This window comes from Pongo pygmaeus, chromosome 2, assembly GCF_028885625.2.
Source record: "Pongo pygmaeus isolate AG05252 chromosome 2, NHGRI_mPonPyg2-v2.0_pri, whole genome shotgun sequence".
Taxonomy (NCBI): Eukaryota; Metazoa; Chordata; class Mammalia; order Primates; family Hominidae; genus Pongo; species Pongo pygmaeus.
This window is the reverse complement of record NC_085930.1, coordinates 146,847,782-146,863,240: the sequence shown is the minus strand read 5'-3', so window position 1 is coordinate 146,863,240 and position 15,459 is coordinate 146,847,782. Positions and strand designations below refer to the sequence as shown.

The window sequence follows — 15,459 nt, the reverse complement described above, 5'->3', positions numbered from 1 at the left end:
TCACAAACACAATCACAAAAACACTAAAATATATAATTTTTAAATTTAATATACTTGTATAGCATAAGAGGTAAGCCTGACTTCTCAGTAAAGACCAAAAACCAGACTTCACGTTATTAAAAATAAAAAGTAAATTAATCAGTGCTTATCAAATTTGAAAATAAAACTCTAAAATATAAGGCTATATGGCCGGGCGCAGTGGCTCATGCCTGTAATCCCAGCACTTTGGGAGGCCTGTATCACAAGGTCAGGAGACACAGACCATCCTGGCTAACACAGTGAAACCCCGTCTCTACTAAAAATACAAAAAATTAGCTGTGTGTGGTGGCACGCGCCTGTAGTCCCAGCTACTCAGGAGGCTGAGGCAGGAGAATCACTTGAACCCGGGAGGCGGAGGTTGCAGTGAGCCAAGATGGTGCCACTGCACTCTAGCCTGGGTGACAAGAGTGAGAATCTGTCTCAAAAAAAAAAAAATAATAATAATAATAAAGAATATACAATATAAGGCTATACACACAATTTTGTTTTTAAAAAGTGGGAGTCTGGAGATCTGACTCTGAACTTTATATTACAGTGGGCAAGCCAGCCTCTCCAGTTTTCAGTTTTCCTCAATAAAAAATGACAAGAATGAACTAAAGATTATCTGCAGGTTTCTTCCAAGAAAAGATTCCATGATTTTATACTCGAACAAAGAGGGATCTTCTTTTTTCATAAAAGAAAAGCCAGGGCACAGTTAGATTAAAAGGGATATGAAGGGCAGCCTTTACTTTTTCTGGAGTTTTTTTTGTTTGTTTGGCTTTTGCCCCCGAGACAGGGTTTTGCAATGCTGCGTAGGCTGGTCTCAAATCTCAAACTCACAGACTCAAGTGATCCTCCAGCCTCAGCCTCCTGAGGAGCTGGGACTACAAGTGTACGGCACCACATCTGGCTCTGTAGTGAGTTTTTAATGTGATAATGCATTCTTACTGCCCTTGTAAACTATTAAATATTGCCATAAAGTGCTTGGTGGTCACAAGACTGAAAGTAATTTTGCATTCATGCTTCTAATCAAGTACTATGATGTTTTCCCTTTTAAAATATGGTACAAATCATAAAGAGCTATCTGGCTCTAGAAGATCTTTAAGGTTTCTTCTCACTATTAAATTCAATTCCTTTACTCTTCACTGTACATGAGAATGCTTAAACTGAGGGTCAATAAAAGATACTTCTGGATAGAGTAAATGAGATAAGAACCCACGGTGTGAGACAGCATAATCTGAAAGTCCAAGGGAGCAAGAACTATCTCTGGAAAGCACATGCAAAGTTACAAAAATGATCAGGAGTTTTACAAAGACTGAGATATCCTCTGGATTGGCTGAGGTTCATTTATATGCCTCCCAAGGTGATAAGATGACCCAAGAAGTCCACTAGGATGTATTTAAATGCCAACTTCTCAATCCTGACATAACAACAAAGTGAGGCTATTCAGATATGGGTGAGGTGTTGTCCTGGCCCATAAGAATAGTTGAAATTATTATTCAAAATTGCTGTCATGTAATTACTTAGAGATCCTGGGTACCATCTTTCATGGCACACCTTCGAAGCAGTATTGTTCAGACAGGCCAGGTGCCTTCCTGATAAAAAGGGCTTTATTTGCTTCAGATTCTTAGAGGCAGTAATACCCTTGCCTTGGAGCTATCCATGGTGCTTGCCTCAGACTCAGCCCATCACTTGCAGCAGCTGGTGCATTCACTTTCCTATTACAGTACCACTCAAGATCTGTCAGACCTGACCTGTCACCCACATTGTGGCCTGTGTGACAATCACGGCAATATCACAGGCCACTTCGAATCTGTCTATTCCACTTTGCCTGTGTCCAGACCTACAATCACCTTACTTTGTAGTTTGTTTGGATCTCCAGATAACCTAGCTTTGCATCCCAGGCCTGCTACACAAAGCCCTTTCTGTGGACAAAGTACACCTTCTGGGAGATTACTGGCATACTCTAGGTAAAAAATTGTAGCTCTTCAGAAACAATTCTCACACATAATAGCTCACATGATTTTTAATACCTTATTGCTACAATCTTTACCATTCCAAAATGATTTTAAATGACTTAATTTTTTTTTTTTTTTTTTTTTGAGACGGAGTTTCACTCTTGTTGCCCAAGCTGGAGTGCAATGGTGCGATCTCAGCTCACTGCAACCTCCGCCTCCCGGGTTCAAGCAATTCTCCTGCCTCAACCTCCCAAGTAGCTGGGATTACAGGTGTGCGCCACCAAACCTGGCTAATTTTTTGTATTTTTAGTAGAAAAGGGGTTTCACCATGTTAGGCTGGTCTCGAACTCCTGACCTCAGGTGATCCACCTGCCTCAGTCTCCCAAAGTGCTGGGATTACAGGCGTGAATCACCGTGCCTGGCTTTTGCTACATTTTCTTGACTCACACTGGGACAAGTAAAGAAGTTAATTCTGGAGTGACTTCTGGGTTTCAGGGAATCCAGCAACCTCTAGAAATTATGCAACTATTTGGGCATATGCATGTTTTCCTGGGAAAGCAGGTATTGAGATTCTCATCCTTAAACAGCTAAGAACCAGAAATCAATACACTGATGATGCCAAAATAATGATCATTACCCCAGATTTAGGCACTCAACCTTTATATCCAACTGACTACAAATTTGGCATGTCCAAAATGAAACTCATTTTCCTACTTACTCCCCTAACATATTCCTAATTCTCACCATCTCAGAAGATGATACCACCTGGCCAAAAAGGCATAAATCCTGTGAATCATGCTTTATCATAATGATCATCATGACTCTTTCCTTTTCCTTAGTCTCCCTTATCCCATCAATCACCATTAGCTTTCTGAAAGCCTCAGAAATTCTTAAAAACACCCCTAAGGCAAAGAAGCATGTGTTCAATAATCACTTTCCAGGTGGTAAAGACCTCCCAATATTAATAGATCTTATAGGCTGAAAACTTCCCATTGGACCACAACTTTTTATTTTTAATATAAAGCCTTACACTGTTTCATCATTCCTCCTTCCTCTAATACCTACATTATGAATATGCTAGAAAATCTAACTCTTCATTCCTCTGAAATTAGGGAATGTGGTCAAAACAGTTTTTTTTCTTTTTTTTCAACAAAACGACAAGTGGTGGGGCAGGGGGCTATTTCTGTAAAACTGCTCTTATTTGGAATACCTTTAATTTCTATCTCAGCAGTCCCAGGGATCATAGCACTACTGTTCAGTGAAGGCAGCTGCTCTCCAATTTCTAGAGGATAATAGGAGCTTTGTTTTTTTTCATGTAATACCGTCTCTTTACCCAGAAGTCAACAGGACAGATGGTACTGCAAAAACAAATGCCAAATCAGAATTGAAAAACATACAAGTCAGAATCACTGACATTCCTGTCTGCTGACAGTAAGTATTTTAAAATTTAGCGAAAATAGGAGGTGATAAGAAGGCTAGGTCTCAAAAGTAAAATCTGAAGACCCTACATAAATGTGTTTCTGATTCTTTACAGAGTTTAAAAGACTTCCTGAACATGCGCTATCTTAGTCTTTCCTTAAATACACAGCAAGATGTCCAGAAACATACAATGAGCACCTCTCATTTTTCACACACTGCCACTAAAGATTAGAAAGTTTACATTGATTCATTGATGAATTTATTTTTATTTTTTTGAGATCGTTTCGCTCTTGTCACCCAGACTGGAGTGCAATGGCACAATCTCGACTCACTGCAACCTCCACCTCCCAGTTGGTTTCAAGTGATTATCCTGCCTCAGCCTCCCGAGTAGCTGGATTACAGGTGCCTGCAACCATGCCTGGCTAATTTTTTTGTATTTTTTAGTAGAGACGGGGTTTCACCATGTTGGTCAGGCTGATCTCGAACTCCTGATCTCGGGTGATCCGCCTGCCCAAGCCTCTCAAAGTGCTGGGATTACAGGTGTGAGCCACTGCACCTGGCAATTTACTGATGAATTTCTTTTAGGACCACCTACTGACATACCCTTTATGTCAGTGCTTAGTGCTTTGTAAACTAATGGCAAACTTTAAAATGTGCTGTACAGATTTTACTTTGCATTTATTACTAAAAACCTAGGGAGGCCAAATTTATGTTTACAGGATAGTGGGTTCAACTTCACAGCAATTTTTTTCCTAATTATTGCCAGTTATGGATGTAAGAGAATAAATCATTAAGTAGCTATAGGCAAGGCCAACAATATGCTTATAACTGTAGAGAACAGAACAAAATGAAGGAATATCCAGATTTGGAATACCCTATACAGTTCTAACAGCTGCTTGTCAAAAAAACAAAAAACAAACAAAAAAAAATAATGGCAGCCGGGCGCAGTGGCTCACGGCTGTAATCCCAGCACTTTGGGAGGCCAAGGTGGGCAGATCATGAGGTCAGGAGATCGAGACCATCCTGGCTAACACAGTGAAACCCCTTCTCTACCAAAAATACAAAAAAATTAGCTGGGTGTGGTGGCGGGTGCCTGTAGTCCCAGCTACTCAGGAGGCTGAGGCAGGAGAATGGCGTGAACCTGGGAGGCGGAGGTTGCAGTGACCCGAGATCGCGCCACTCCACCTTAGCCTGGGCGACAGAGCGAGACTCTGTCTCAAAAAAAAAAAAAAAGCCAGGCGCGGTGGCTCACGCCTGTAATCCAGTATTTTGGGAGGCCGAGGCAGGTGGATCACGAGGTCAGGAGATCGAGACCATCCTGGCTAACACGGTGAAACCCCGTCTCTACTAAAAAATACAAAAAATTAGCCGGGCATGGCGGTGGGCGCCTGTAGTCCCAGCTACTCAGGAGGCTGAGGCAGGAGAATGGTGTGAACCCAGGAGGCGGAGGTTGCAGTGAGCTGAGATCGCACCACTGCACTCCAGTCTGGGAGACAGAGCGAGACTCCATCTCAAAAAAAAAAAAAAAAGACATAATGGCACTGGGAAAGGACTGTAAAGAAGACAATTAAAAATCAACAAGTGCCTCAGCTGTTTATAATAGCCTACAAAGTGATTCAAAGACATTTTGTTACCTTACCTCTCTACCATTACCAAGTGACCAAAATTAAATGCAACCATCCTTTTAACAGGGTCTTTCACAGAGCATAAGTTTTCATTTTGGTAAAGTCCAATTTATCAATTTTTTAATAAGTAATGCATTTGGTGTTATGTCTAAAAGTTCTTCACCAAGCCTAAGGTTCTGCAGATTTTCTCGTTTTATTCTAAAAGTTTTATTTTATGATAAAATCTATGATCCGTTTTGAGTTACTTTTTGTATAAGGTATGAGATCAAGGTTCATCTTAAACTGCGGTTAAGAGGATGAAAAGGCAAGTTACAGATTAGGAGAAAATATTTGCAAATACCTATCTTACAAAGGGTTCAGATTTAAAACATATAAAGAGCTTTTGGCTGGGCACGGTGGCTCACGCCTATAATCTCAACACTTTGGGAGGCCAAGGTGGGCAGATCACCTGAGGCCAGGAGATTGAGACCAGCCTGGCCAACATGGCGAAACCCCATCTTTACTAAAAATACACACAAAAAATTAGTTGGGCATGGTGGCGCACACCTGTAATCTCAGCTACTTGGGAGGCAGAGGCCTGAGAATCTCTTGAGCCTGGGAGGCAGAAGTTGCAGTGAGCTGAGATCACACCACTGCACTCCAGCCCGGATGACAGAGCAAAACTCTGTCTCAAAAAATAAAATAAGCCAGCGCAGTGGCTCACACCTGTAATCCCAGCACTTTGGGAGGCGGAGATGGGCAGACTGCCTGAGGTCAGGAGTTTGAGACCAGCCTGACTAACATGGTGAAACCCCATCTGTACTAAAAATACAAAAATTAGCCAGGTGTGACGGCGGGCATCTGTAATCCCAGCTACCTGGGAGGCTGAGACAGGAGAATCGCTTGAACCTGGGAGGCAGAGGCTGCAGTAAGTTGAGACCAGGCCATTGCACTCCAGCCTTGCCAACAAGAGCGAAACACATCTCAAAAATAAAATAAAATAAAAATAAAACCTATAAAGAGCTTTTAAAACACCACAGTAAAGAAGCAAACACTCCAATTAGAAAGTGGGCAAAAGGACATGAAGAAATATTTCACTAAAGAGAAAACATGGATGGCAAATAAGCAAAGATTTTCAGGCCAGGTGCAGTGGCTCACACCTGTAATCCCAATACTTTGAAAGGCTGAGGTGGGAGTATGGCTTACACTTAGGAGTTCGAGACCAGCCCGAGAAACATGGTGAAACCCCGTCTCTACATGGCCAGGCATGGTGGCACACACCTGTAGTCCCAGCTACTTGGAAGGCTGAGGCAGAAGGATTGCTTGAGCCCAGGAGACAGAGGTTGCAGTGAACTGAGATCACACCACAGCACTCCGGCCTAGGTGACAGTGCAAGACTGTCTCAAAAGGATAAATAAACCTGTAATCCCAGCACTCTGGGAGGCCAAGATGGGTGAATCACGAGGTCAGGAGATCGAGACTATCCTGGCTAACACAGTGAAACCCCGTCTCTACTAAAAATCCAAAAAATTAGCCGGGTGTGGTGGCGGGCGCCTGTAGTCCCAGCTACTCAGGAAGCTGAGACAGGAGAATGGCGTGAACCCGGGAGGCGGAGCTTGCAGTGAGCTGAGATCACACCATTGCACTCCTGCCTGGGCAACAGAGCGAGACTCCGTCTTGGGAAAAAAAAAAAAAAAAAAAAGAATAATAAAAATATTCTCATTATTATTAATCATTAGGGAAATGCAAATTAAGACCATGATGAGATATTACTACACATCTACTAAAACAGCTAAAATAAAAAAATAACAGTATCAAACGGCAGTGAGCATACAGAGAAACAATGTCTCATATATTACCAGTAGAAATGTAAAATAGTACAGCCACTCTGGAAAAGTTTGTCAGTTTATTTTAAAATTAAACATGCATTTACCATATGATCCTGCAATTGCACTCCTGGGCATTTAGCTCAGAGATATGAAAAGTTATGTCCTTACAAACCTGTACATGATTGTTCATACTACGTTATAATAGCCAAAAACTAGAAGCAACCAAAACGCCCAACAGGTGAATGGTTAAACAAGCTGTGGTACATCCACACCATGAAATACTACTTAGCAATAAAAAGGAACTGCTGCTACATGCAACAACACGGATAGATCTCAAACATATTATGCTGAGTGACAAAAAACAACCTCAAAAAGTCACATACTGTATGATTCCACTCATACGACATTATAGAAAATTACAACATTATAGAGATGGAGAACAGATTAGTGGTTGCCAGGGGTTAGGGATACCTGTTGGGGGGAGAGGCTGGGTAGGTGGGACTATAAAGAGGGAATATGAAGGAGATCTTTGTGGTGATGGAATAGTTCTGTATCTTGACAGTGGTGGTAATGGTTACACAAATATGCATGTGATAAAATGATACAGAAATAGATACATACTTATACTAAGATCAATTTCCTTGTTTTGATACTGTAATGTAACTACATGAGATGTAACCTATGAGGGAAACTGGGTGAAGTGTACACAGGGACCTGTCTGTACTATCTTGGCAACTTCCTGTGAATCTATAATTATTTCAAAATAAATGTTTTTAAAAATGCAATCAACATAATTCAAAAGTATAGAAAACATGGGAGAAATTTATGAATTTGTTGAAAAGGGTGATGTTGTAATGTTAAATGCAAACCAAAGAGGGATGGGGTGGTCATAGTGCAGTCTAGAAAGAGGGCTGAAGAGTTTGTCCAATCCTCCAAAATAGATAGTTCAATCAAACATTTACTGAGTACCTAGGATTTGCAAGACAAAGTGTTACTTCTGAATTAATTTACTCTATAATACGACAAGACAGAGTATTATTAAAGACCTCTGCAAAAGCAGTTCCCTTTGCATTGTATGCTCTTCTGTCACTTTTTCTAGTTAGTTGTCACTTATCCTTGAACTTTCAGCTCAGCATCACTTCTTCAGGGAAACCTTCCCTAGTTCTTCCTATTGCCCTCCATATTAGATCAGTCTCCTCTATGACATGTTTTGAACAGCACCCTATATACTTCATTCATAATACTAATCACCATTCACAAACTGTGTGATTATTTGATATCTATTTTTCCCACTAGGCTAACATTTCCAAAAGGACAGAGGTCTGTGTAGCTTACGGCTGTATTCCCAAACTCAACACCATGCTTGCCTAGCAAATGGCAGAAGCTCAAAGTAGATGTACAGAATATATATATACAAAGCTAAAATTCCTATGTACAAATGAGTAAGAAGAGTAAGATTTACTGGAGTTTGGAAGAATCCTGTATCACTCTAACTTGAGAAAGCCAGTTTATACAGGATAGAAGGCTCATGTAGAAAATAATCTCGGCCAGGTGCGATGGCTCACGCCTGTAATCCCAGCACTTTGGGAGGCCAAGGTGGGTGGATCACTTGAGGTCAGGAGTTCGAGACCAGCCTGGCCAACATGGTGAGACTCCGTCTCTAATAAAAATACAAAAAAATTAGCCGGGCATGGTGGCGGATGCCTGTAATCCCAGCTACTCAGGAGACTGAGGCAGGAGAATCGCTTGAACCCAGGAGGCGGTGGTTGCAGTGAACCGAGATCGCGCCACTGCACTCCAGTCTGGGCAACAAGAGCAAAACTCTATCTCAAAAAAAAAAAAAAAAAGATAAAGAAGAAAATAAAGAATCTCAACTCTGAAGCTGAATATAAACTTGGGCCTTTGGGCAAAACAAACTCAATCAAGAAAAGAAACCAAGCAGCAGCTGTACGAAGAGTTCTTTAGGAAAATTAAAGTAGACATGGACTTGCACTGAGAGTGTAAGACATTAGAGACAGTAAAAATAATTAAAAGGACGCTGTGGTAGTGCAGGCACAAAACAACAAAGTCCTGAATGAGGGTGGTTATGGGAAGAGAAAGACATGAGAAACACTAAGAATAAAGAAGCAACAGAGCTTAACAACTGGTAGATACAGGGGGATGAAAGGAGAAAGAATCAGAGATTATTCAGGAGGTTTAACAGTGAGTTATCAGTGAAAGATAATACCATTAACAGAAATTGGGAACTCATAACTAATTCCCCTTAGGAGAAGGAATGTGCTGCTTTACTGGAAGCGATGGGTGTCATCCACACAATTTAAGATATAAGACTAGATGTAGAAGAAAGTCAAGGTTGGCAATGCAGATGTGTGAACTCATCAGTTAAGGTTATAGGAAAATCAACGAGATCTCCCAAGGAGAAGGTATAAAGAGACTCAAATGGAAATCCTTTAAAACAACTTGAATGCCTCCTTGCTGAAATTATGTTTATCAAATTATAGCGTCACCCAGACTATGAGCTCCTGAAACGCATTTCTGATCTCATCCTTGCATTCTTGCATTCTCTAACGTATACAATACAGAGCTTGTACATAACTGGTACACTGTAGCTTATTAAAGGAATCAACCATTCAAGATAATTTCTGATGAATGTTTCCTGTTCTAGTTTGCATTTCAAAATATGGTGCTCTGGGTAGTACTTTGAAGGTACAGGGTTCACTTTAAATTAATAAAATCAGTGAATTGAAACATTTTAAATCATTTATCCAAAAGCTCCTACTTCCCAAGGCTCTAGGAGTGAAGATCTGATAGACCAGACTTTGGGACTATGGAAATCTTTTTTTTTTAATTAAAGAAAAAAAAAAAGCCCCTAATGAGACTAGGGCTAAAGGCAAATCCTAAATAGAAGTATTAATAGAAAATACTCTTCAAGAAGTTTTTGAATAAAATAAGCAGAAAATATTATTTACCAAGGAAGTGAAACAAATGAAAACTTTCAATCACATGCATTATACAAGTTGACAAAATCCAAAAAGTAAGCTTCAGGTGAACTGAAGGATAAATGAAATCTAAATGAATAATTAAAGGGGAACTGAGAACAGCCAAGACACATACTATTTTTTTTTTTTAACATAATGAGGTAAAAGTCATTGGCTTGCACTCCCACAGAATATTCCTGGGTATTACAGTCAGTGATGGAGTAACAGGCTAATCTGATCTAATACTTAGGTAAACAGTATTTCCTTAGTTGCAGTTTAAAAATAAGAAAAAATGACTGCTAAAATGGATCAGGAGAAAAATCTGTTGACAGCCTCACAAAATTATTATTGTAATGACAACTTAAGCCTTTTCAAGGTTGAGGCCTGCCACACTGCTCTAACCCTGAATCATAAGCAAATGTCCTAGGTGCTTTCAGATAGGTGAGTCTGTTTGTGGGACAAGTCAGATAAGAGAAAAGAAACCGGTTGTAGTTACAAGACTCTAAGAACCCGACAAGTCATTTATAATCCAACTACCCTCTCAGTATCAGACTGGCTTCCACAAGTCTAAAAGATGGTCAATCAGTATTTGCCTGCTTGTTTCCAACAATAGCAAATGAACCATTGGTAAACTGACCATTCTCAGAGTCGGACAGCTCGAATTTGTTGCAAAATCCTTCGAAGTTATCTCCCAGTAACTTTCATTCCTGGTCCTGGTTCAAGAGCAACATAGTGAAAGGTGAAAGTCGTCTTTTTCTTTAAAAAAACTTTTTTTAAAAAAAACAGGTTTTACTTCCTGGCATGTCAATACGTTCCCTTCTTTCAACAATGGGGAAATCTCACCCCCTTTTCCCCCCTTCAATGTTTGACTCCCCTTAAAGAAAAACGGAATACCAGGCACAGGGAACATAGAGTTCCTCTGACTCAGAGCCGCGACCTCTGAGCAGAGCGGAGGAAAGGGGCTTAAATAACCACACACACTAGGAAGAGTTGCAGCTGATACCAATCACCATTGCCAAAAAGCAAACAGCTTCAGCCGGTGCCCAGGTGCTGGGACGCGATAGAAGCCGCACAGACTTGGCCTGGCAGCTCTGAGGAAATGGGGGCCAAGGAGCCTGCACCTCTTCTTGCCAAAGCCGGGGAGAGCTGAGTGGGCGCTCGTTCCCAGGCCGGCTGCAAGCCCGGCGCCTCACAAGGCAGAAAGCTCGGCCCCCGGGAAGCGGCATCGCTAAAAGGAAGGCTCAGTGAAACGCTTGGCAAAGTCCAAGCCGCGCCGCCCAGCCAGTTGTCTGTAAGCCCAGCCACCCCGCCTGCCAGACGCCATCCTGGGAACCCGCACCGGCGGGAGCTCCCGGAGTTGGAAACGTCTTTGGCTCGGCCGGGGTCCCCTCTGCCCGTCTATCCCGCCTGTCCACCCTCGCTCACTCCCTGGCCCAAGACTGAGCCGGGGGCCACCCCAGGGGGTGGTGCCCAGGAGGCACACCACGCTTGGGGGAATGGTGGAGACCGGGATGGGGCTTCCTGGAGGGCGGGCGGGCGGCCGCGGCAGGTCACTCACCGAAAGGACGCTCATGCGGATTGGGGTCTCCAACAGGCACGCCATCTTGAGCCTTCCCACCCGGCTGCTGCACGCGCCGGCGCGGGGGCCGGCACTTTCGACAGCCAACTATTGGCTAACGCTAGGCACCTCTCCCTAAAGGCAGCCAGATAGACGAGAACTGGCCATGCTCTGGACACCGCTCAAGTACCGGAAAGGCACGCAGAAAGAAGGGCAAAAGGGAATCGCGTCAGGGGCTGTCCTACGAATCGTTCCCTCAGAAACAGCAGCTACTCTGAGCCTGGGTTAGAGGTGGGCGCGGGCAGCGGTTTCCGCATGCGCAAAGAAGATCTGCCGGCCCCACCTGCCGCTCGCGGTGGGCGGGGCCCCAGAGGCGGAGTCTCGCCGTGACGCTACAAGCTTTACTGACTGATAAATTGCAGTTTTTGGTTCCCGTATTCATACTTGGAAAAAGTAGTACGTGGAGCCACATACATAGTTTGAAGTTCACTTTCATGTTCATTCTCTCTCTCTGCACCAAACTCCCGGCGTCGTTATCTCCATTTTATAGGTGGGGAAATTGCGATCCCAGAACCTTTGCCAACCGTAATGAGTGATTGTTTCACGATCCAATACAGATACGTGACTTGCCTTAGCGTTGTGTGTCGGCCCTATTTATTCTGGTGTAGTGTTAAGAATAGCCAGAATGCTTGGGTTTCTTCCTAGCTACTTGACTTACCAGCTGCTTTACCCTGGCGAGTTATCTAACCTTCTGTTTGAGTTTCCTCATCTGTAAAATAAAGGTTAATGAGGATAGAGGAGTCAACAAACGTGAAGCGCTCAGAAAAAACCTAGAACGTAAAAAGCGTTATACAATATGTATTAACATTTCTCCAGCTTCTGAGTCAAGTGGGGAAAATGGGGGCAAATATCTAAATATTTCACACTAAAACACTCTCATAACCGAAGCCAAATAAAAGTATGCTTTTGATTATACTTGATTAATTCAGCTGTCCTACTACTTTGTGTGTGTATGTGTGTGTGCAACACTGCCCTTGACTTGGTTGGATAAGTTTCACCTTCGTACTGCTTGCAACCAGTAAGGTTTTCACAGTATGGTTGCAATTGGCCTGTTAACATTACTTGTATTCCTTCCATTTCTATAGCCACACCCTAATTCAGGCTCTTGTAACCTCTACCCTGGACCACAGCAATAGCCTTCCAACTGGTCTTGTAGCTGGTAGCCTCTCCCGCACTCTGCTCCTCACTGTTTTCCTGTCTTCCTCCTGTACTTGGTTTCCAAATTTAGTGTAGCATTTACCACCCCTGCTTATGGGTCTGTGTTCCTTAACAAACTGTTGAATTCCTGGAAGGCAAGAATTTTATTTTAGTTAGTCCTTCTGCTATAATACTATTTCCGAAACTTGGGTAATCTGTACACCACCTACACAATCTTTGCCAATCTGCACCTAGGTATTATTATTCATTCAATATTTTTATTTAAAGCCAATTTCAACTCATTAAAAATTTTTGGCTTTATCCTAAACCATAATACTCTGTGAAATCAAGTTTGTTGTGCTCCTTATTTTTATTCTAGTACACATTAACTACAAAAAGTTTAAATGTCCATCCATGAACCACCTAAAATCACATCATGTACTGCATACTGCAATGGGGCAGAGCATAACCCTAATACATAGCATATAGAGTCATTATAACTGTATTTGATCCACACTCCATCCATTAGCTCAAGCAATACATCCTCCAGGAATCGCCTCCCCCAGGCATGAGTTAGATACCCTTTCCCCCATGCCTTCATACTTCACTTTAATTGTAGGGTGGTTTTGTTGTTGTTAATTGTTTCCGTGTTTGTCTCACTATACACTTCAAGACAGGCACTGGGAGTTTTATCTTCTAGGTTGTCTATCTCAGTGCCTAGGACAGTCACTTAGTAAATGTTTGTTGAACGAATTTTTGGCTTAGTTTGAGCCTGGGACAAAGATTTGGGTGCACGTAGTTTATTTAGGAAGTGCTTTCAGGGAACAAAATTGATAGGTCAGGGAGAGTGAAAAAAGAAAGAATAAATATTCAAGATAATTGTCCATTATTGATGCCACTGTTTATTCCTCAATCACCTCTGAAAAACATACAGAATACCTCTCTGGATTGTCCACCTTGAAGCTACAGCATTCATCCACCAATACCATCTGTATTGGTTGAGGATTTCCCTAGGGCTATTAACTCCCTGCCCTCCTGGATTATATTTGTGCCCCGAACAGAACGGGCTTCTTTAACCTGATACAAAAAAGCAGAGTCTGCAGGTTTCATCTTAGGGTGGGATATAGGCAGCATAAATCTGAGCTTGCACAGAACTGTCACTGCTGCTGTGGCTGAAATCAGAGCAGGGAGGAGCTAGAAATGTGACTCAAGACATCTCACACCTACGTCTGTTACCCAGGCTTTCCTGTTTTATATCCAGAAGACTGACATAGACATTTTACAGGAAGAAAGCATTGAATAGTCAACTCTTAAGCTTGGAGATCAGGAATCTTGCTCCCAGTTCAAATTTTGCTGATAAATAACTTTAGGTACACTCTTAAGTAATAAGTAGAAATTGGAAGATAAAAGGAATTTTTGATTCAGCCCGCATGTGATGATAACAAAACAGTTAAGGCGGGGCGTCGTGGCTCACACCTGTAATCACAACACTTTGGGAGGCTGAGGCGGATGGATCACCTGAGGTCAGGAGTTCAAGACCAGCCTGCCCAATATGGTGAAACCCCATCTCTACTAAAGATACAAAAATTAGCCTTCCATAGTGGCATGCACTTGTAGTTCCAGCTACTCAGGAGGCTGAGACGGGAGAATTGCTTGAACCCGGGAAGAGGAGGTTGCAGAAAAAAACAAAAACAGTTAGATTTGGCACTGTGGTGAGGAGAGGGAAATATCCATGCTGACTACTCTGCAAACAGAAATGAAACCTCTCCCTGTCGTTCCATGGCTCTTAGAGCAGTATTAATTTCTGGAAAAAAAAAAAAAAAGACAACAAAGTGTGAGTTTAATGAAGAAAAAAAATGAAATGCAAAACAAGAAGTAGCCAGAAAAAAATCTGAAAAATCTTTATAAATATCTATGTGGAACTGCCTAAGATGAGAAACAAAGCCAGAGAGAAATGTATCTATACAAAAATAGGAAAGTTTAAAGTGTAGGGAGATAGGTATAATCCAAAACCTGAATGGTCCCAAAAGGAATTCAGAAGAATCTTTAAAAAGACTTGAAAACGGGTCGGGCACGGTGGCTCACACCTGTAATCCCAGCACTTTGGGAGGCCAAGGCGGGTGGATCACCTGAGGCCGGGAGTTCGAGACCAGCCTGACCAACATGGAGAAACCCCATCTCTACTAAAAATACAAAAAAATTAGCTGGGCGTGGTGGCGGATGCCTGTAATCCCAGCTACTCCAGAGGCTGAGGCAGGAGAATCGCTTGAACCCGGGAGGTGGAGGTTGTGGTGAGCCAAGATCGCGCCATTGCACTCCAGCCTGGGCAACAAGAGCGAAACACGGTCTCAAAAAAAAAAAAAAAAAAAAAAAAAAAAGAAAAAACAGATGAAATACTTTAAATAAAAAAGAAAATGGACTGACAATAGTATAGAGGAGATACAATGCAGTTCAACAGACACTAACTACAGGTTTTCTTGTGAATGCACTGAACTAGACTTTTGAAGTGGAACAAAGACATGGTACTTGCCCTCAGCAGACAGGAATAAAAGTGAGACTGTGAGGCTGGGCGCAGTGGCTCACGCCTGTAATCCCAGCACTTTGGGAGGCCGAGGTGGGTGGATCACCTGAGGTCAGGCATTTGAGACAAGCCTGACCAATATGGTGAAACCCCGTCGATACTAAAAATACAAAAATTAACTAAGCGTGGTGGCGCGTTCCTGCAATCCCAGCTACTTGGGAGGCTGAAACAGGAGAATTGCTTGAACCTGGCAGCGGAAGTTGCAGTGAGCTGAGATGGCGCCACTGCACTCCAGCCTGGGTGACAGAGCAAGACTCTGTCTCAAAAAAAAAAAAAAAGCAGTGAGACTGTGAGAGGTTCAATAATTTGCTTAAGGT

The 15,459-nt window shown here is 42.4% G+C and overlaps 1 protein-coding gene across 8 annotated transcripts in view; it reads right to left on the bottom strand.

Moving 5' to 3' along the window:
• ARMC8 (armadillo repeat containing 8) overlaps nucleotides 1-11,716 on the bottom strand; it is a 110,632-nt gene extending 98,916 nt beyond the window's left edge. Inside the window, exons 1-2 of one of the 8 annotated variants that reach the window (XM_054480747.2) lie at nucleotides 11,365-11,432; nucleotides 10,444-10,519 (exon numbers count right to left, since the gene is read on the bottom strand). Coding sequence is in view for 6 of the 8 variants with exons in the window: in XM_063662205.1 (XP_063518275.1) it covers nucleotides 11,365-11,409 (45 nt within the window). In the remaining 2 variants the exon portion in view is untranslated. Of the gene's footprint in view, nucleotides 1-10,443; nucleotides 10,520-11,364 lie in introns of all 8 variants that reach the window. The other 7 variants (XM_063662206.1, XM_054480746.2, XM_063662205.1 and 4 more) reach the window with 7 other exon arrangements.
• Between the last annotated feature and the right edge of the window lie 3,743 nt (nucleotides 11,717-15,459).